The sequence below is a fragment of the Falco cherrug genome, chromosome 5, assembly GCF_023634085.1.
Source record: "Falco cherrug isolate bFalChe1 chromosome 5, bFalChe1.pri, whole genome shotgun sequence".
NCBI classification, from domain to species: domain Eukaryota; kingdom Metazoa; phylum Chordata; class Aves; order Falconiformes; family Falconidae; genus Falco; species Falco cherrug.
This window is the reverse complement of record NC_073701.1, coordinates 51,614,871-51,637,882: the sequence shown is the minus strand read 5'-3', so window position 1 is coordinate 51,637,882 and position 23,012 is coordinate 51,614,871. Positions and strand designations below refer to the sequence as shown.

The 23,012-nt window shown below is 41.2% G+C and overlaps 1 protein-coding gene across 1 annotated transcript; it reads left to right on the top strand.

Moving 5' to 3' along the window:
- The first annotated feature begins 597 nt into the window (after window positions 1–597).
- DBX2 (developing brain homeobox 2) lies at window positions 598–22,460 on the top strand. Its single transcript, XM_055712081.1, has 4 exons — window positions 598–1,346; window positions 14,022–14,117; window positions 18,753–18,940; window positions 21,375–22,460. Exons 1-4 carry the CDS (start codon window positions 1,010–1,012, stop codon window positions 21,693–21,695), a joined length of 942 nt encoding a protein of 313 aa, XP_055568056.1. The 5' UTR covers window positions 598–1,009; the 3' UTR covers window positions 21,696–22,460.
- Window positions 22,461–23,012: the final 552 nt, after the last annotated feature.

The following is a 23,012-nucleotide window of genomic DNA, read 5'->3' as shown; positions in this document are numbered from 1 at the left end:
AAGGGACACACCCGCTCCAGAGGGTTTTCCAGTGAATATCCCTTGAGATTTGACTGGTGAACAGCTGCTCTGAAATAAAAGGACTTGTCTGCAAAACAAGCAGATGTGATCAGGTCTTTGGGAACAGCTTCCAATTTGAATGCATGTGTTGTTGAACTGGAAAATGAGACATCTCTGCCACATTACATGGTTTCTAAGAAAGTAAGTAAGAATACATGCAGGGAAGTAGAAACGGACAGAGCCACCCCTGCCAAGGGATGTTTATGCCCACAGAAAAGCATCATCCCACATCTTGAGGAAAACATGATTAATAGCACCATGATGATCTTAATCAGATTTATTAAGACAAATGCTGAAAATCCCGTGTGTGCGGGGGGGTGAGGGGTGTAACTAACAACAACAAAAAAGGCCAGATAAAAATGCCCACAGGGAGTGAGCTAATAACTATCTTCCCATTACCTCATGGGATCATTAGGTCGACATGATCTCGCCGCGGCCAGCACCGGAGCCACCTCCCCGCCGGGACGGAGGCCAGAGGCCTTTCCCTTCCCCTCCCAACAGGTGCACCCCCGCAGCGGGAGGCGCGGGACCGCCGCCATGTCGGGAGGCCGGGGGGTGCCCGACATGGCGGCGAGCCCTGAGGGGGACGGGCGGGTAAAGCGGGACAGCCACCCCCGCGCCACGATCCCTTAGCTGCCCGCCCTACCCCCCTTCCCCCGGGGGGCTGCCGGGCAAGGCGGCATTGTTGGCTGCGTCCATCACTCGCCGTCCCTGGCTGACATAATGAATGCGCTTGGACACACCTTCCACCCCGGCGAAGAGGCGCGCCGCGTCTCCACGGACAGCCCGCCGAGCTCTCCGCTCCGTTCTCCTCAGCCCTCGGGGAGGCGCCCCGCAAGCCCGCCCGGCCCCGTAGCCCGGCGCCCCGTCCCAGCCCAGTGAGGGGCCGCGGCGGCCGGGCTGGGGTGGGCCGGGCCGGGCAGGGCGAGGGCGGGTAAAAGCCCTCGCTATGCTGCCCAGCGCTCTGTACTGGGACCTGGTGGGCTCCTCGGCTCTCCTCAACCTGCCGGCGGCGCCGGGCTTTGGCAACCTGGGCAAAAGTTTTCTCATCGAGAACTTGCTGCGGGCCGGGGCGCCGCCGAGCCCTGCCCAGCTCCGTCCCCTCCCCGCCAGCCCAGTCCCCCTCAAGCTGTGCCCCGCGGCGGAACAAATCAGCCCCTCAGGGGGTCCCTACGCGACAAGATGGGCTTTTCAAGTGCTTAACCCCTCCGCGGCGGACGGCAGCCGCCTGCCAGCTCGGGCTCCGGCGGCGGAGAGAGGCGGCGTCTTCCCGCCGGCAGCCACAGGTGAGCGCCGGCCCCTTCCCGCGTCCCGCCACCGGGGAGACGGGACAGAAGGGGCTTCGCGAGGGCTCGGCCCCGCGCCTCGCACGGCCCAGGCGGCGGCGGGCAGAGACGCGGTCGCTCCTTCCCCCGCAGTCGCTCCGACGAGCCCCGGCGCGGCCGGACGCCGTGCCCCGCTTGTGCCGAGCCGCCCTCCCCGCGGCGGGGTGCTGCCGGCGGGGCTCCGGCCGAGGGTCTTGCCCCGCCGTTGGTGACGGGACCCCGAGGGGCGGGTGAGGGGCCGGTCGCGAAGGCAGCCGGGTGGCGGCTTTAAACCGCGGGGCACCTGTGGATGCAGTGAGTGCGGGGAAGCTGCGTGCTGGTAGCGACGAGGGCTTTTAACTGCCCTTAATCGCAGGTCTGGCAGGTGTAGTTCTTCAGGTCTAGTAGTTCCTCACAGCCTGAAGGGTTGGTAAAAGAGTTTGACCGCCAACCGGCGCTCCGAAAAGGTCTGAAATTCTTAATTTTGGGAGAAAGTCGAGCGGTCCCGTCCCGCTCGGTAGGGATAGCGCGGGAGGCGGGAGGCAGCAGCCCCATCCCCAAGAGCCGCGTCCCAGAGGGGACAGCGAGAGGCGAAGGACCGGGCTCTTGCTACCACAAGGAAAATTAATTCAAGGAAAGCAGGGAATTTTTTAGCAATTTTGACAAAAACCCGGGGCAGGAAAAAACCCTGAAAAGCTTTAAAGCTGTGTAAAAGGCCTGCAGTTAGCCATTCGGCCCGGTGTCAAACCAGCGCCTGCCTGGGTGTCAGTGCGCGGGCCGGGCCGGCCGCCCGCCGTGCTGCCGCGGGGGTGGCTGCCGCCGCTGCCGGGCCCGCCCGCCTGAGCCGGGCCGCAGGGCTGGGGGCCGACAGCTGTACCAAACACTGTGCCCGTTCTGGGATGTGCCGGTTCTCATGTAAATATATTTTGCCTGGGCATGAACAACATTTTAAAGTCTTTTTAGAAATGTGTGCTTCTGTCAGTCACGGAGCTGGTGGAAGTTGAATTCAAAGTTAATTCATAAGGTTTGGTATTAGACTCTCCATTTATATTGTATTTTGCCTCTCCGTTATAATATATTAATTTATTTCAGTCTTGTGTGGTGTTTTCAGAATTTTTATTTATGGTCACGCAGTTTTAAATTACTTAAAATCAGACAAGGAGAGCTACATTTATTGAAGTAAGGCTTTTAAGGTGTGAAACCAAAAGACTCGTTTTAGAAACAGAATTAATAACAGTTATTTTCTTTTCAGGCGTTATTTGACTTCACTTAAATCCTACAAAGTGTTCTGCAAAATCCAAAACAGTTCTTGATCCTTTAGCATGATGTACTGTAAAGGCGGGCAGGAGAGAGTCAAAAAACTATATTAACATTTCTGAATATTCCAGACCTCAGCTGCCATAAGTGTTATCTTAAGCATATCAGTTATTCAAGCATGTTTATTTTAACCAACTACCGGCCAGGCCAGCAAACAGGACAAGTGCTATCTTTCTGGCATTAGGTGCATATTCTCCCCTTCCCTGCTCCACCCCACCCTTAAAAAAAAAAAAAAAAAAAGCTCTAGAGAAAATCCTACATTTTTGTGTACAGAGCAAATGTAAAAGGGGAGGTAGCAGATGCCCCAGCACTCATCACTATAGGCAAACTTTCTAAGTATTACAAAAGTTCCTGAATGCCGTTTCTCAAATGCTTGCATCCAGGACTAGTTCTTTCTTTGATCAGCCTACAGTAGTCCTCATGAATTTAGCGAAGTGTGGCAGGTGTGCCTAGTGATTTGGAGTTCAATCCTACATTTCTTCTGATCCCACAGCTCCCAGGGATTTCAGAGGGAGCTTTGGGCAAAAGCACCAGGCTCTTAATTTGAGCAGTGAGAAATACTAGGTTTCCTTATGCACTCAGGAAAAAGGTCTCCTGGGAAGGTAGAAGATGCACATATTCTAACAGGGATCTGTTGATTCTGATCTGACTTACATGTCTTGAAGTGACGAAGGCTCTTAGGTGTCTGAACTTTCATAGATGTAAATTATATCGGAACTGTCCTGTTAAGCCAGATTTTGTGATTTCTAAGGTGTCTCTTCTCTGTACGCTGGCAAAACTGTTCAGACTGAACACTTGCATTTGTGAGTAAGGCTGGGGTGGTGAGCCAGCGTGTTATGTTTCTTGTGTGTGCAGTGATGGGGCAAAAGTGTTTTGTCAGCATAAGAGTTTTAGCTTTCAGGGGCTAATGAAGGTATTTTAACTAAGGAATTGGTACTAGGTAGGGAGCTTTAATTTACTGATTTTTGTGAGTATTCAGTGAGTTTGTGAGTTTTTTGAGGAATAAACTCTTTTCTATTTGGAGACCCCAAATCACATGTCATTTTGGAAAATCTTGGTCTAAGTCTTTAATAAGACTATTGAACATGATAAAGCAAAATGTTTTTTGAATCTTTCTGAACTAGGGAGTGCTTTATAGATCATGCAGGGACTAAAAGTGCTCTAACAAATGATCTTACATAATCCAAGGGTTTTAAAATAAAAAAGAGAATTGAAAAACTATCAGACTTTTGGAGTTAGTAATCTGTATTGCTCATGTAGTCCCAGATTCTGGTGAGGTCACCTGAAGTTCTCAGAAAGGCAGGAATATAAAGTAACACTAGAGACTGAACTGAATAAGCTGAACCTTTTTACAGTTCCAAACCCAACATGTATCTACAGAACCTACCAAGGAGAGACATGAAGAAAGCACTCCATTTTAGGGTACCTTTTAACACTTTTAACATAAAAGTGCTAAAGAATGAAAATCCTGTGTTCTTTGTGTAAAGTGGAAAACTTCTCCATGGTGGCAAAGGAGACTGGGTGGGATGGCACTCTTGATTTGGTCCATCTGATCATGGTAGCTTTTTCCTTTGTAACTCCTCAGCAGCAAAGTTTTATCAGCATGTTTCCATTTCAATAATTTACAGGTTTCACAGAATTTAGTTTGACTATTTCAAGTGCTTATCTGCATGTATATTTTGAGTTCTCCAAAATTATCCTAAACGAAAAACTGAAAAAGTACTCAGACAGTGTTACATCCTAGATATATCATCTAATGAGTGGGCTTGAAATAAATATCTTTATGTTGTCTATCAGATTTTAAATTCATCACTTTCCAACACTACACTGATATTTAAAACTGAAATATAATCAAATCACAGGTTTTTAAAATTAGTTTAGTTTATTTGTACTTAAGAGTACAACCATATGAACAAGCAGCATGTTACATAAAACTTAAGAAGGAAAAGCAGAAGGAGTGTTGTTGCTGTATGATAAACTCACTTGCCTTCTGCAATGGTATGCCAGTTTTTACCAGCTTGGGATTCCTATAGGCTTTCTTGTACCTTGCTCTGAAGCCCCAGTGCTGACAATGGAACGCTGGACTGGGCCCACCACCTTCAACAGGCATGTTAAGCACTGTGTTTCTGTCTAGCTGAGCTGAATTTCTTCTAGCCTGTGCACTGTGAGCAGGATTCTTCTCTTTTAAGGCCTTTTGCCTTGATAAAATATATGCCTAATGCTGTCTTCTGCTTTATGAGAACTTTGCATACAGTGTGTATATGTAGCCCTGATGAGGTAAATCAATGCAGAATCTGCTTCTGCTTTTTAAACACCAGATGCTCAGACTGTGTTCTGTCTGGCTAAAGACTTTTAAAATGTTGTTGTAAAGCAGCGTTTCCCAGTGAAACATATTACAGCTGTGCTGCTTGTACTTGCACTGCCTGTTAAAGGATGAGGGAAGCTCCAGATAAAAGTTCAGAGCAAACTAATAGACTCTTAAGTGCAAGTAAGCCCTCAGTTTCTGCTTGCTACTCTCAAATTTGGTTCCTCTCCTTGTACTCCAGTCCTATCATCTTCTGGATAAATTAGAATATTGGACAGTTTTTCTCAGTGTTTTCTGACATAGGAAAATTATCTGGAGGATGCTGAGATGGAGTCTGTAGCACGGGTGCCTTAAAGAGGTCCACTCCACATCTTTCATGATGACTTGGTTTCCAGAAGTATTGGCTGACACCAGATCAGAGTGACCTACCTGAGGAATGCAAAGTTACTCTGCTACTTGAACTTATTTTCTGAAAATCTCTGCTCTTCTCAAGTCATTTGCCCTGGAGAAAGATGACAGTAAGTGCTTTACAACCTGAATGTGGTCATGAGCGTTGTGACCATGAGTATGGTCATATGTGGCAAGAATATGGCTTTCTACTTTAATCTTGGCATTTTGATAGATTAATAGAGAAGGGAAACAGATGAAAAGCGCAATGAAACAAACATAACAGCAAGATAGTTCCATTGCAAAATGTGCTGAAAAATTTAACTTAGGGGATTTTTGCATAAAACATCAGAATACAACAGAGCAGAATAAAGTACAGTACATACACCACAAAAGAAAGCAATTAGAACAAGTATATCATAAACATAAGTTTGACTTATAATAATAAACGTCCCTTCTGTGATACAGGTGTAGCTTTCTGTAACCTTTTTTTTGCATACTTTACATTTTAATGCATTTATCATCACCAAGTGCCAGTGAGATAAGAGATTTCTACTGCGTAGAGGAGAACTAGAGCAAAAAGAAATGAGGTGACTTGCCTAAGGTAATCCAGAAAACTGGTAGCATTGCAGGGAAATAAAACTCTGCAGGCTAACTCTTTGGACCAATGTTGTTTTTTCTCCCCTCAGGTGATGACAGTAATTCTATCCTGCAATACTTAGTTGAATCAATATACCTTATTGCCTATTTATAGTAAAATCTCTTGTGTTTCTTTATGACAACCAGGAGATACTTCAATTACTGAAACTAAGTAATTTTTTCCCCCTTCATTTTGGACCCCCTCTTAGTGAATAAATGATTATTAATTATTGATTTCAAACCGTCTGGGAGCCGGGGTGTGTTGTCAAGAAACACGTAACACTAACTAAACGGCAGGAAAGATCCAAGTGTTTTAGCTCGGCTCCCTCTAGGCTTGCACAAGCCTCTCTATAGTGCTACACTCCCTCAAGCAAAATGCTAGCTAACAAGTCTTAGGATTTTCCTGTTTTGTTGCTGTTTTCTGGTGATAGAAACTTTCTTTAGGGTGGGGAGATCTATTTGGCATTTTATGTCCTGATTGCGGGAGCACTGAGACACCTTCATTGTTTAGAAGTTCATCTTGGGAGACAGAGAAGTTTATCTAAGTATCAGAAATCACGGACACCATGCAGCATCTTTTCCTACTTGCAGTTAACTTTGTGAGCTGTTTAATGGAGTCTGTTTGGGGTGCCCAGCATACCTTAAGAGTAGCTGCAGAATGGCTTTTAAAGGACAGATCTTTGTCCTCATTGTAAGATTGTCAGAGCTAGACTATATTGCCAGCTTCTTTCCAACCCAGCCACCGGTCTGGCAGTCTGGCTCAGTAGGGAGTATGAGCATTGGCTGGACAGTGCTCTTTCCTCTGGCAATTCTTGCTGTGCTGTCTCTGATAAAGGAAGAAGATCCCGAGTCTGGTTCTTTTTAAGATTTAAGCATTACCAGAAGATCTCAAAGCCGAACTAGGAAGACAAGTGGTGGGGGTTGTAGAAAAGCAATTCACCAAGGGGAAAACATGGAATTAATCATGTCTGTAGTTAACTTCTGTAAAATGTATTTTGTATTGCAGAATGAGCTGGCCTTCTGAAATCTTGTAGTATGTTCTTCATGTTTTTAGAAAACATATGAATGTGATAAGGATTAATCTCATCAGGGAAATTCTCTACTTGAGATTTCAAGTTTCGTTGTACTGTGATTTTTTTGCGTTAACAAATTCCCCCGAATTTTGGGAGGCAAGTTCTCTGACTCCATTGCCGACCGAAAGTATTATGCATTCTTGTATAATGCAGCTCTGCAAGATAACTTTACTCTGATTTTTCTAAATGGTATCTTTGTGGTCAATCATGACCCATAGCAGAATTGGGAAGGTATTTTTTTTTTTTTAAAATGGAAACAAGTGTGGGTATATAAAGCAGTAGGAGGTTGTTCCAAATGTCATATATGTAGAACCTGATTCTTATAGAGTTAGGCACCTAAATATTTTAAGTAACCTCAGCTGTGTTTCTTTGAGGTGAGTTGTCATGTTGGAGAAATGGCCTTTACTTTGTGCTGAAAAGCTTATGAAAATTTCCCTTGAAAGGCTGCCTTTTTCTGAAGTTACAGCACTCAATTCTCTGGAGATATTTTGTACGTATGTTGAGGATGTTACCTCCTCCTTTTGGACAATTTGGTGTTGTTTGTTAAAGTGCTCACCTCTGGAATCTTATGATTATGTGAATATCTTGAATTTCAACTTGAAAAGGTATTTCCTTTTACAAATGTAAAAAGACTAGAAAGCTCATGTTAAAGGAAAAAGGAAAAAGAATTCACCATTTATTTTTTCATTCTAACAATGTTTAGGCTATCTTGAGACTTTTGTCTGGTTGGAGCTGGCAATAGTGCAGCAAGTAGAGACTGGTCCAGGTTGGAAAATTTAGCTAATCACTGCATACCACTGGAATAAATGGTGCTTTTTGGCCTATTGTAGGATTTTGTATTAGGGCTGCAACAGTCAAAAAACAGTGAGTTGTCTTCTTGCAGCAAGTGGCCCTAATTTGGCCTTGCTTGAGAAAATTATTTTTAAACAAAGCATTGAAAATCAAATAAAATAATTTTAGTGTCTTTATGGCTGAATTTTATGATTTTTTTAGAGTCTTTATGGCTGTACAGGTGATTGTACTCTTCTGATGTTAGCTATGAAAGTTAAGAATGTCTTAGTAATTCAGCTGTTTAATAAAAAATAGGTGTCTTGTCTAATCTAGCTGTCTAAATATCTTGTCTAATCCATAGCCAATACAGAGAGATGCCTCCAGAGGATGACACAACTTACCTTCTTAGATGTCTGTTTTAAGGTGATGGATCATTATATAGAACTACTTACCTCTTCTCATTGACTGTGTAAGAGGCCCAAACAAGGAGCTTAGACAATTCATTGACCTTTTAGACAGAGAAGTGACAGTATTGCCCCTTTTGACAAGAACTGGTAAGCAGAAAGTGCTGGAGTGCAGTAGCACTTGAGTGTCTTGAAGAAGGACAAAGCTGGTAAATCCACAGCTTTCCAGTTCCCCATCTATCTTCTCAGTAGCAAGGCTGGGTACAAGGCATGGAGAGGCCACCTTTACTGCTGATAACCTGGAGACCATTGAGTCTTTGACAAATGGTGTGGGATTTGGTTGTTGCTTTGGGTTGTCACAGAGGTGAAATCTGACTATGCATTGTCACCAGCCTGAGGCACCTGTGCTTCCTCAGGCAGAGAAGAACATGTACAGCAAATTATGTCCTAATAATAAGGCATTTGAATGATGCCTCTGAAAATTGACAGTGATTTGCATGATCTCAGCTAATCTGCAGCATGACTGTCAGCCACTACATTGCTGTACGTGTAAGGAAATGGTGATCATGCTGCTAGCACACTTCAAGCCCTATTTGGTCTAACTACTCCGCTAATTTTTGAAAGCCCCACCAAGACCCAACATAAAAATGCAAGGCCACTTCTTGCATCCATCTTTTGTGTAGGGTTTCAAAATATGTTTAGAACTTCAAAACCCTTTCTGTGGTTTTTGAATCTATGAACGTTTGCCAGTATTTTAAAACTGATCCGTGAATGCTACCCTTTTGGCTTGGCTTCTTTTGAGCATTCATGTGGTCATGTTTTACAGGAATGAATGGGAAGCAAATAGACAGTAACTGGGAGTACAGGAGAGCCAGCTCTGAGGGATGCTGTACTACAGGCTCTTGCAGTAAGGTTTGCCAGGTTCATGTGGTGCTGACTACCTCTGGTGGGATATTGCAGCGTCTGTTGCTTCCTTCTCATGGTCAGGGGCTCCCCTTCAGCTGGCTCAAATGCTTTGGAGGTGCACGACTGCTGCTGGAACATTGCACTCTAAACACAGTAACTGCTGGGGACAGAGCCCATGGTTTATTGTGAGGCCCATGGCTTGTGGTTCAGGAGCAGAAATGGTGCCATGTGGCTCAGCTGGACCACTAACCTGGCAGAGCTGCTGCTGGACTGTTTGCCAGGGAGCTCTTCATGACATGAAACTCCTGCAGCTTTGCAAAAGCCTGCTTTAATCATTGCCAAGAACGGATGTAGGTAGGAAATTACAGTTTACTTGTGCCCACTTCATGGGCTTCCAAAGTTCTCAGATCAAACAGGATAATTTTACTGATAGTATTTGTAATTTACCTGCCAGGGTGAGAACCTGGGCATCAATCACTGTGGAAAGCAGTTCACGTGGGCTTAGTAATACTTGGAGAATTAAAGAGTTTGTGCAGCTTGAGGTCTGTCTGTTCCTGTGCTTACCATTTCTTGTTAGCTGGCTCTAGTCAGCTTTCTCAATCGTTCTTTGGAGGTGTTTCAGCTCTCTTCACAGGTTTATACTACATTTTTATCAATTAGCTTTACGAAAAACCCAAGAAACTATAACAGCATGTGCAGTGAGGGAGCCCTATATGGGCAATACCAGAAGTGTATCATCAGTTCACTTTTCCTCAATAGCCATTTTTTCTTCACCCCTTCCCCCTTTCCTGCTAGCTAATGCCCTATACTATGTTGTGAGCTGCTTCACAACATGAGGATTAGGAAAAGCAAACAGTGTCTTTAATAATAAGCCATTTTAAAATTACATATTCATTTGAACTGAATTGTACTTGGGAACCTTACTCTCAAATGGTGGATATTTGGAAGGTAAACTCTTGGTACCACTGTCAGCATGACTTTTTAGTATGGGAGGGCTTTTGAATTTGGAATATCTTCAAAGCTGACATATTTTAAAACATTTGAACTGATCTCTGAGTTTTAGCACTAGATGAGCTTGAGATCCATTTGCATGTTTAGTATAATTTTGTTGTCTGTCTGTAAAATGTTTTTTATTCACAAAGCTAAATGTAAACAAGCATTATTACTAAAATTTTGCATGCAGCAAGTGTCAAAAGAATTTATCTTTTGTGAAAAAAAGATAATATTTAATTTTAGATGTTTCATCCTTCTGTTTATGACCCAATACATTTTCTTTCAAAGCATATAGTACAATTCTTTGAGTGCCAAAAGCCACTTATGCTGCCATACTCTGATACCCATTTTCATGCATCTGTGAAGCTAAACCTGTAAAATCTGACTCTTATGAAATGCTTAGTTCCACACAATCTCTGTTTTTATGAAGTGGGAATGCAAAGCAGAAAAAGCATTAAGTATCCTGTATACAAATTACTAGGATTTGGCCTCCGATTGATGTGTGCTTTGCATGGCTGGAAGCAACAGCTTTTTGGTTACTGTGTACTTCATTTTGGCCAATAAATACAGAAGTAATATTCTGAGAATTCAGCAGTTTTCAGCTTTATGTGAACAGCAAACAATGTTTGCTTCGCGTTGCTTGACCAACAAATATTGGTAGAGTGGCCATGACACATGTGAACAGAAAACAAAAGCATAAGCAATGCCTTCTGTATATTGTCCTCGGTGCTGATATATATTGTGTAATTCCTACAGGTACAATCACAGTATAATTCTGAAATACATATACATTAAATATATAATTTTTCTCTGAGCAGTTTTTGTTCCGTTAATGCCATTTCATGCATACAGTGGAAGCCATTTAATGTGATGAATATTCTCTGTTGTTTCTGTAAAAGATAAAAAATACACTTGGATGTGTTAGGTTGAAGCATTAATGTTTTCCTCTACACAGAGCTTCCAAGGTAGATTTGAGTATCCCTGTATTATGCCACATGCTTTTTACTGATATAACTGTAACTGCTACACATTTGTTTGAGTGCAGTGGCTTCAGTAGATGTGACCTGGAGATGTGATTTGATATACTTAATGTAGAATTCATTTATGCATCAGTGTAGTTGGATCACATTAAATAAGTTTGTAAACTAGACATACAGTTGTCTATTAGGGAGACATAATGCCATTGTTTGTTCCGCAGGATCTAGAATAAATCAGTCTCAAGTAATGGGCTCAGGTTCAGAATTATATGGGGCTATCGCCTGCATCTTACTTCTTAAGCAGATGTTCTGCCTTAAAGGGATATGCACCATGCAGGCAGAAAAGACAGCAGTTGGCAGAAGAATTAAAAAAAAGGCTCAAGAAAGCCAGAAACATGATTTCCATTGACTTGAGTAGAATAGTGCCAGAATCTCTACTGCTTGTGTTACGGTGCTGTGCTAGTGCATTAAATCATTGCCAGCCACATCCATGGAATTATGTGGCTTGTTTGGAGTTGCCTTAACCAAAATGTCTCAGGTTTTGACCCTGATCCATCTCCTGACCTTTATGCTTGCAGCTTGCTTGTTGAGAGATTTAGTGAACGGAGAAAACTTATCTTTTCCTTTTCCTCCATCTTTATTTGAAGGAGCATGCTATCTATCCAAAACAATAACTTATTTAATTCTGATTTATCCAGATGTCTTCTGGCTGTATCACATGTCATTATAAGCACCACATTATCAAAAAAAGAGCAAGGAATTGAAGAGAGTTGAGAAACCATAACAAGGAATATCAAGGACAGGCCAACATGTTCATATGATCTAAGTCTGACCAAAAATCAGAATGAATAAGGTGCTGGAGCAATGATTAAAGGGAATAGGGCATTATGGCAGCGTAGGAATATTTGGGGTTTTTGAAAAGGAAGCAAAGGAATTGAGTGTGGCACCTTCTGTATACTAAGTTGTATTTTTAGAAGTTGAAAGTTTTATCTGGCTGCAAGGGAAACTTGATAATGGCATGAGGAATGTGGCTTCCAAGCAAGGGAGGAAAAGCTCTTCACCTGGGCATTTGGGAACTGCAGCAGATAAAACATATTGTCAAGAATGTGTTCTCATGTTCAGGAGAATGGCTGAGGTTATTTGGCAGGTCTTTACCTTTGCTGTCTCCTGTGCTGCTTTGGTCAGTCAAATCCTTTCCAATTTATACACCCCAGCAGTTCCATTGAAGCCCCTTGGATATGTAATATTTGGCTGCATGTTCTTGACTGGTTTAAGCTCCTTAGGACACAGTTCCACATATGATGTTCTTGTATGGAAAAGAAGCTTTAGAATACTGATGCCTGATGTAAATTATTCCTTTTTGTAAATTTTTTGCAAGCATACACTTCAAATATAGGCAACTAGTTCCACTTGGAGTGTATTTACATTTCATTAGAAACAGCAAAGTGTCAATGAAAAGCTCTAGCAGTAAAATGCTTATCAACTTGTAATTACAGTTGAAGAAATTTTCACCTATGCTTGTTTTTATTCAGATAAAAAATAGAGGTAAATATTTTAAAAATATTTAGAGTTAGGCTTCTACAGCAATTGTTTATTGCTTTGGAAGATCAGCAGATTTGATGGTCAGAAAACTTACTATGATACCCTAATATGTACTTGGGAACCCAAATTTGAGTGAACTTTGTTTTTAAATCCTGTTGAAAACCTTCAAAAATTAACAACATGGCTTAGATACATTTATCTATTTGTCCTGATTATTAATTTCTTAATTTTTTTATCTAAGTGTGCAGTTACTTCCTTTTTTTTTAAAAAAAAATCAGGTTATTTCTAGAGATTGGACAAACTACAGTACAGGGTCTAGAGCCACGTATTTTCTGCCTAAACCAAAACAGGAAAGTGACATAAATGTTTTGATGCTGATCACATTTTAAAAGCCTACAGTTCTAAAAGTATGTATCTGTTTTCAAAAGAAAAAACATTCCAGGTTTCATGGGTGACTAGTATGAGCAGAAATTAAAAGGTAATTAAGATTAATGGAAGAGCCCATGAACTTTATAGAAAAAAATGAAGGGACTATTAGATAATGAAGACCTGTCCAAGATTTGGAAGCACTTTTTAGACATAACAGAGACTTTTGATTCATTGGTTCAAAAAATTATGTAGAATTTTTACCAAATATTACCTAATTCAGTGGGTTAATTTTGCAATTTTTTTATTGTATTAAGCAGAGACTTCTTCAGAAATTAGGTTATTTAATTTAGAGCACTTTGCCAGCAAGAACACATTTACCGTCAGGATAGCAGGGTCTGGCCCTGTGGTTTGTGCCTGTAGAGCTCAGCTGAATCATTTCATTGCATTTTATAGCATTTATTCATTAAGGTTTCTTACTTATTGAAGACTTTATTGATATGGGTACTAATAACAGCATTGGAGTACAAGCAGAAGACACAGGATTAATTTTTACATTCTGTTTTTCTAGGATATCGTGCTTACTGGAGTTATTTATAATAACTTTTTCAGATGCATTATACTCATTGTTTCAACAATGTATTATTGAAATAATGCATTCAATCCCAATATTTAGGGAAAAAACCCCATAATTACAGCAATTACTGAAGTAAATTTCAAATCTGCAGTTTCGTTCTTCTGATAAATATATTGAGAGTTTTGCATATTGTAGTTAAGCTACGCATATAAAATAACTTTGCTAAATTAAAGAGCAATTACTTGGTTTATCATTGTTTGCCTTAAAAATATCACCATCTTGAAAAAAGGAAAAAGAATTTGTGGGGCAGGACTTTACACACTGACTTTTTGGAGGACTGTTGTTATGAATATCACCTAAGCTCAATGGATAATCAATTAGATCTGTGCTTTCTTTGCAGCTCTTTCCAAACACTTTTTTCTCCGAGCCCCGCCATTCTACTCAGCATTCTGCGGTGGGTCCTGTCAGCACCCTGCATCCCCCACTGCTTTTCCAAGTAAGTTTTTATGCTTCATCAGTAATGCTTGAGTTATTCTGTAAACCAGAGCAGCAGGATTTAATGTGTTCTGGAAAACTAATTGGTGATGCAATGGCAGCAGCTAATTCCTTAGTAAAATCACAGCAATTCTATTCAGAGGGTTTCCAAAGATTTATCAAACTTAAGTACACTGAGCAATTGTGAGAGGTTTCTAATGGATTGAGACACCCAGACAGAGCTAACCTAGGAAAGCTCCTTGTTTTCAGTTTGCTAGAAAAGAGTCTTTAAAATCAGTAACTCTTTAAAAAATCTGTGTCAATAAACATTTGCAAATAAGAGAAGAAAAGAGCTGAAAGATCTTAAAAGGGATGATGCATTTTAGTATCTGTTAGAGATAAATTATGATTCAGGAAGCCCTAGAATTATTTAAATAAAACAATAATTCTTCTTGTAGCAGTCAAATGCATGGACATTTTTAATTTGGTTTTGTTTTTTAATGTAAAAAATTGAAGAAGTAAATTGAAGAGAATTTTGACAAGTATACATTATACGTTCAGGATTACGACCTGGAACACACTTCCATTTAACTCAAATCTAAATTCAGTGTTGATTGGGAATTTTGTGTGCCATAGCATAAGAATGGATATTCCTGATTTCATGTGTTTATGGCTCAGGAGTACAAACAGAAGGAACATTTCCTTGTCATTCAAAACAGAGAAAAAGCAGAAATCGCATATCAGATCTAAATGAAAATTGGAGCTTATGTGTGCTCTAGCATACACTTTTATATCACGGTTGCATTCAAACCCTTCCTGACTATGTGCATGCGTTTTATGAATGTTTCAGAAGGGCAGTTGCTAAGTTGAATGATTCTTGACAAGTGAGGCAGCAAATGCTGGCAGTTTAATGAGCTGCAAGTTTCTGAGCACCTCTTTAGGGGGCTGACACTTTCCCACAGAGCGTTTTACATGGCCCCGGCTCTCCCACAATGGCTGACAGCACCATGACCAATCACCACTTTCACTTTACTCATCCACACGCGACCTCACCACAATTTTTCACTGTGCAGATGAACTTTAGGAACCATTTCACATTGAAAAGGCCTGGGCAAGGGTCAGTTGCCCTTTTGTATGGCCATAAAGCAATACTCTATGTGCCAGTCTTTTCTCCTGTCTCACATTCCAAGAGATTTTCTGGACACCATTTAAAGCACTTGACTGAAAAATAAAGCAGTGAATGAAACTGACTTTTATAGACTCATTCTAGCTCATCTTCCCATATAACCCTGTCTACCTGAAAAGGGATTTAGTGGATGAGCTGAGTGTATACAGGGACTTGCTGAATACATAGGCCCATTATCAACTGTGGGGATTGTTTATTAACCAGGACTGATACACTACTATTTTGGAAGTGACCTATTAATTGTCCATTTAACTAGAATGTATTGAATTCAAATGAAAAAATGGAAACCATGACTAAAGCTTTTACTTGCTCCTTCAAGGTGGTCTCTGCCATGAAGGCAAATGAAGATTGTTCCACAGATTAAGAGGACATTTATCACTATATATTAGGATACAAAGGAAAGACTTAAAAAAACCTGAAGCAAAACAAAAATCAGATCAGCAACACAGGAAATAGTGGGTAACATTCACATTTATGTCAGCAGAACACTAAACCTTTTGATACATGTTCAGAGCAACAGGCTGCAAACTGGCTTACTTCATTTTGATGGAATTGTTAAAATGGGTGAATGACTGCCTATGCTGTCATACTGAAACATCCTTTAATCCGCAAACTGAAATTTAGTTTTTGTGTGAGCAGTCAGAATGCATTTTGGAATGTGGGGTATTCTTACAAAAATTCTCTAGGCTAGTCAACGGATGGTGAGTTTTCGTTATCCCAAGCATGAGTTTCAAACTTTTGGATCCAGTGGCTGTTTGCTTGTGAGCATTCTGCTCATCGTTAAATTTTGTTTAGTTAATAATTTAAAATCAGTCACATACTGTGCCTTAGAATGTGTAGATTCTTCACTACTAAGTTAGTCTAATACAGGTGTTAAGCTGTACCTTACATACTGACTGTATGGGAATTAATTGGTGCCTCAGGGCTCCAGCAGGAGGTTGTTTCTTTGTTGATTGACTGTTAACAACCAGCCAGGCAAGACAAATTTTAAGGGGTCACATAATCCGGCATCCTCTGTCCTTGGCTGACAACTCCATTGTGGAATGGAGGCCAGGAGGCAAGGACTAGCCCTGTTGTGCCTCTTCCCTTGCTGGTGTCTCGTGCCGCGGTGGGGATGAGAGAAGGTACCAGCTGTTCTGCTGTCAGACTGTACCTTCCAGTAAACTTGAGAATGGCTGATGAATCATCAGAAACTACTCAGAGGCTACCTGGAAAACAATACCTAAATTCACCAAATTTGAGGAAGAAGGAGAGAAAACATGCTTGGGAAAGAAGGGCCATTGTTTGCCCCCAGCTTCATGAGCAGGATGGGAGCTTGGGGTGGGGGTCAGGAGGGGCTATGCACTCCTCAGAGAGATACGAACCTGGCTTGCCCTCTGCAGAAATGTCCATTGTGGCATTTTGACTTCTGTTTGGCAGATAGTTTATTCTGGTTTGGTTGAAGTCTGACTGTGTCTCACTATGTAATAAATATCAGGACAGTAACCACTAGATTGTGTTTTTTTGTATCTAGTCTCAGATCTAGTTTTGAAAATTGAAATACATCTCTCTAAATTTAGCCTTATACTCTAACATTTAAAATCACGATAATTTTTGCTAAAGGCTGTTACAAGGGACAAATGTAAAGATGGGTTCTAAAAGTGTAGAAAAATTCAAGAAACGCATGTCTAGCGGAATGCAATGGTCCCTAAATCAGTAATGTTTAACAGTGGCAGTAAATTTTAGGGAAGGATCATTGTACAATTGTTCAGCTTCTGATACTCTTCCTCTACTGGTTGCAGCTGGAGGCAGGATACATGGTGATGCATGTAATATCAAATCAGCTGCACATGCACCACAAAAGTACTTAGTCAACTTTGCAAGACCTACATATATACACTAGTTTTTCATCATTCTGCAATATCCTCTGTATATTTGTGCTTGTTTCTCTGCAAGTGTTTAAAGATACATGTACCCATGTGTATACCTGTATAGTATACAGAAGTTGAAATGTGTGTAGCCCCAAGGAAGAGTTTGTGGAAGGTGCATCTGGATTTCATTAGTATTTTCAAGAGCACTATATATATTGAACAAATGTATTTAAGGCTCCCCACCATTACATCTGACCAGAATAGATGGACTTTTTCACAAAAAACTGTGCAGTCTTTTAGAGAATCTGCTTTACGTGGGAAATTTGCCATTCACTTCAGCATGAAAATAACCAGTTCCTCAACAGAAATTGAACAGCAGCACACCTTTGTAACTGCTGTTAACTATAAATTGAGATGGCAATCTTGACCCATGTGCATGGGAAGGTGGACAACAGGAGGACTGCTTGCACCTTTAGGGTCTGAATTGTGCACAATACACACTAAAGCCACCTTCTTGGCTTCCCTCCTACAGAAAAATCATAGGTGTCAATGGCTATATACCCATGGCACAGGTTTCTGAATCAAGATGCAGCTCTTTCTTGGCCTGCTTGCAACTGCCCATGCAATTATCACATCCAATGCTTGGTGACAGGCCCTTTTCAACTGGCCTCTGGTACCGCTCCCTGGGTGAGCGTTTGGGGAAGCTGGTAGTGCTGGAGGCATACCAGACCTCACCAGGGACTGCTCCTCGTATAGCATATCCTTCTAGGGGAGAGGGAGCATGGGAAAGCACTCCAGCTTTAGGCTTTATTGGGTGTGAGGAAGGCGAGAGATTTATCTGGATTTGGGTTGTCTGTGCTCTTTGTGAGGCCAGTGAAGGGAAATTCAAACACTTCTACTTCTCCACTGCAGCTCTGTCCCCCAACTTTGGGGCTGTTTTCCAGCACAGAGTTCCATCTAGGCATGGATCAAGGGAATGTCATTGGAGTCATTGAAAACTGTCCTCCCAGGACTTGTTATGAGATGTCAAAGGATTAGAAACCAGGTTGAAAGGAGTAAGTACAAGTACTCCCCAAATCCTCTAATAAAGAAATTGCTGCAGTTTCCAGAATAAGTAAGTGAATGGCCAGGGATTTTCTGGGAAATAGTTCACCCTGAAAGCCTTTAGTTAGTAAACAAAACTAAAGAAAGCCTGTCTAGTTTCTTTGAATTAGTATTACAGACCACTTTTATCTAGTTCTACATTTCACACAAGGAGAAAATAAACTCATAGGAAAACTTACTGCGGTTTACTCAGCGATGATGATGGGCAGAGGAAAGTGAAGATTTTCCCTGACTGTATTTGAATTTTGCAGCAGCATGGGCCCTGTGTTAATGTTCCTCTATGAACTCATCTGATTTACTTTTTACCATGTCAAGGGGAGACACTTGACCACTGACAACACCTCTAGATCCAAGTGAGGATTTAGTCCTTAACAAACATGACTGAAGCATTACGACACACTTATAACACCAACAAATCAAAAGTGGGACAGTAGTCTGCTAGCATTATAATGAACAGCATTAGTATTTCTCTAATATGTGTTAGATATTATGTAAAACTCTCATCCATTTCCACTAGGAGAGGAAAGTGTGCTGCCTCTTCTGACCCAGGAGTCTAACTCCAAATCCCGGAGAGGTATATTAAGAAGAGCTGTCTTTTCTGAAGACCAGAGGAAAGCTTTGGAGAAAATGTTTCAGAAGCAGAAGTATATTAGTAAAACAGACAGGAAGAAACTGGCCATTAACCTGGGTCTAAAGGAGTCTCAGGTAAGGAATGACAGAACATCTGTGACTTTCTGTCTTTTTGAGGAAAAATCTTTAAAATGGCTTTGAAAGAGGAAAATTGAACAGCACAGGGGCAGCCCTGAGCTCCTTCACTGAGCAAAGGCCTCAGTAAATCGATGTCAATTTTAACCAAGGAGTGCTTGAACACTTTCCTGGTTTATTTCCTAAATGTGTATGTTCAAAAATTGTTGGCTCCATTTTCACACAAAGTGGAAGAAACATGACTTCTGCATTTCAATTCCAACTCTCTTTTTGCTATCTGACAGAGCCCCCTCAGGAGCTTTGGGGTGGAGAACTGTGCTCCACCCCACTGCTTGATAGGCAGTGATCCAGGCAGAAAACAGCAGAGCATAGAGCTCCTACATTCTCTGAGAACACTTGCACTCACAGGTGAACAGCTCGAGACAATGCAGTCAACAGCACTTGCTCTGAAACCATTCTGCCCCAAAAGACAGGCAACTATCCCTACAGGAAGAAGCTTAGCTGTGCAAGGAAAAAGATCCTCAGGGCTGAGAGAGACTGTAGAAGAAAACATTTTGCAGGGTGACCTAAAGTGCTCCCACTTTACTTATCAATTCACGTTTCATGGGATTTTTCATGAGTCTGTGTTGGCTTATTGCAGGACTTTAGAGTTTAGCTGAGGATCTAATGCCTCCAGTGAGCTGTTCTAACTGAACGAGTCCGTTAATGGTGGTGCTGAGCGGCAGCAGCCCAATGTATAATCTCAGGGGTCTGGCCTAGCTGCAGACAAAAACAAAGGAAGAGTGCCTGGCTTGAAGAGCACAAAACCTGGAAGAGGTTTGTCAGGGCAGGTAACAGCAGAAAATTAACATGGTAGCCACTGGAAGGTGAGATTCTGAAGGTGCCGGAGTAGATGCAGATCTCAGGAGTACAGCTGAAAGTGAGAGAGTGACAGTGCAATTTTATTTCTTTGCATGCAGCAGGAGTGAAAGTGCTTAAGATACATACAGCAGAAGCTGCCTGGGGAGCAGAAAACCCTGGGAATGGCAATGGGAGCTCTCACCATCTTTATCTTGCAGATTTTCAGAAATTGACAAAGCCCTCAACAATTTGATCTAACTTTGCAGTTGGCTGCACTTGTGCAGGAGGTCAGATCTTGTGGTCTGGAGTGGTTCCTCTTAAGCTGGATGAATCTGACTCCATCGCAAGCAGTGTAACTATAAACAAAAACACAAAGCAGAGTGTGGTGTTTCTCAGTGTGATGAACAGAGCTGTAATCTCTGCAGGATAAACTATTTCAATGAAAAAGTGCAATTGCACTTACCAGTGCACTGCCTAAAATTTTCCTAAGATGTAGTCAAACTCCTACTATTACAGTTATTTCCTTAAATTTTTCTTCTGTGTTCTTGATATTCAAGAGAGTCTGGGGGAATAAAAAATAATGGAATGACACATAGATAACAACTACTGCTACAAGAAAATAATTCTGTGATGATAGACCAGATGATATCTATGTCGGGGGGGTGGCGGGTGGGGTTGGGTTTTATTTTTCCTTCCTCATGAAAGGAAGAGCAGTTGCCTTGAAGGTTTCTTCTTTGATTTTCTGACCAGTTGGGCTGGAGGAACAGTACCTGCCATCTAAAGCAATGTTTCTCAAACCTTTGAAAGCACAGCCCCTTTGTCTTCATACCAAGTATCTGAATACTAGAACTAAATGCAAAATATTTAAGGGAAAATAGAACACAATCTGAATAATTTGATTGATCTCCCCAACCATTTCTTCTCTTTAGGTAAAACCAGTTCCTAGATGTGTATTTCCCCAAGCTTTTCCTAGCATTTCATAAATGCCTTTAAATGCTCATGATCAAAAAAGCTTTTGGAAAATTAATTTTATTGCAAAAGCACATGGATTGTAGGCAACTCCTGAAAAACTATAGTCAGTCAGGCAAAATGTCGTTAAATCCTCACTGCCGTGTCATATGCCATAACACACATTTTGAAGCTGCATGGCCAAGCTGGTTTTAGCTATGCTTGTGCATGGGACAGTCATGGTTCTTAGAGCCTCTTTTAAATGGAGGGCTTGACATCGCCAGTAATACCTCTTAGTTTTGTTAATGACAGTGTTAATTTACTTGGAGAATCCTTTTCTGCCTAGAAGGATGTTGCTATAGGGAATTGTTCTATCCCTAGATACTGGGCTGTCCTTTTTCCATGCTAAGCCAAATAATCACCTGTCTTGAGGTAGTGAAAGTCAAGGAGACTATTTTATCTGGCTGTAGCAAATTGTAATGGGAACATCTGCAGATAATGTCAATCAGTCAGCTTCACTGGATGTGCTCTAACAATGAATAAGGAAGGAACATGAAACTGAGGAGATGGAAAGAAAAAACACCTGGTTAGGGCAAAGTTGGTTAAAGAAAAGAATGATAATAAACTCTAATTAACTTGCAAACAGGTGAAAATTTGGTTTCAGAATCGAAGGATGAAATGGCGAAACTCCAAAGAAAAAGAAGTGCTTTCAAACAGGTGCCTCCAGGAAGAAGGTCTTCAGGAGAACTACCTCTCACGACCAACCATGAATTTTACCTCCCCATGCCCATCTGTGTGGGAAGTGTCTCAGGAGCAAGCAAGTCCAAGGTGGAGGGAGAGTTCTCCAGGAAATTCTGAAAGACTGACCAGTACACAACCACCTCTAAGAGCAAATCCATCGCAGAGCCCGCTGTATTTGTATCCTGACCAAGACACTGCAAATAAGGCAGTTACATCATCAGCCTAAAGAAGTAGGGGCAGTTTGTAAACTGAGTGGAGAGCACAGGCTTCAAATGAGCAGTCGTCTAAGACTAACAATATTTGGACATTGTAAAGCTAACTAGTTTATGCATCATAAATTTGCTAAAGTCTAACACCATTAAAATGACAAAAAACTAATGATTTAAGAAGTGTTCTTCCATATTCAGTCTTTTCTTGTGTCTTTCCCAGTCTTGTACTGACCTTAAAAGTGAAATAGGAACTGATGGTAAGTAAAATGAAATAAAGAGCATGAAGCTGAATTTTTGCTCTGATTTATACATCTGTGCTGTGTACGATACTCATTAAAAACACAGTAATAGAGAATCATTTACCTCTCATTGCAGTCAGACCAATTCATTTCTGTTTCCATTCATTTCAGTCGTGCACAAGATAAGAATAATTCTGTTTTTCTCAAGATAGTAAGTTGCTTTGGGTTCTTTTTGAAATTCATTAAATGAACGCAACAACAATAAACGGTAGGTTCATTTTAGACAAACAAGCGTTTTTAGTATGTTTTCTCCATCTGTCCTCACCTATATCATTTTTCAATTAGTTTCAAATAACATGGTCACAGGTCAGCTGATAACCCTGGTGAAGATGCAATACTAAAAGAGAACCAACCAACCCTAAAAAATATTTTTACATAACATAACAAAAATGTGTTTAAATCACTTTGATGTGAACGCATACTGGGAAACGCCACTCACCAATTCCTGTCTTTTCTTCTGTGGATGAACGTTCCCCAACATTCTTAACTCTGAATTTCAGTGGCTTTTGTCAGACTGCTAGTGCAATCTCTTGTAATCTCTTCTGTATTTCAAAACTGTAATGACAATATGCAGAATTGTAGCCCAAATACTCTAAGCAATAGAACTATAATTGGAAAAACTGTCACTACAGTCATCTCAGAGAAGTGCTTAAGGAGATGGCGTACCGTAGCTGCCTTATTCCTGACTTACTCCTTTTTAAACTGGTGCCAGTAAGTACGCATTCGCATATGTGTGTATCAAGGACAGGACAGTATTCTACGCAATACAAGTAGCCTCAAATAATATTATCAAAACTGCTTTACTTAAAATGATTTGCTTGCTTCATCCACTTTAAGGAAATCACTCTATGAATTTAAGTATAATTTTTCATTTATTTGCAAGGCTTTATAGCTCAAAATGGGAGCAGAACAGGTTTTTTTTCTTTATCATACATTTATGAATGCATTTGTTGGAAAGATAAAGGTATTTTATGCTACGGGCAAAACCTTTTGGAAAGCGTTATGGTTTTATAGGGACTACTTAATTTCTGGCAG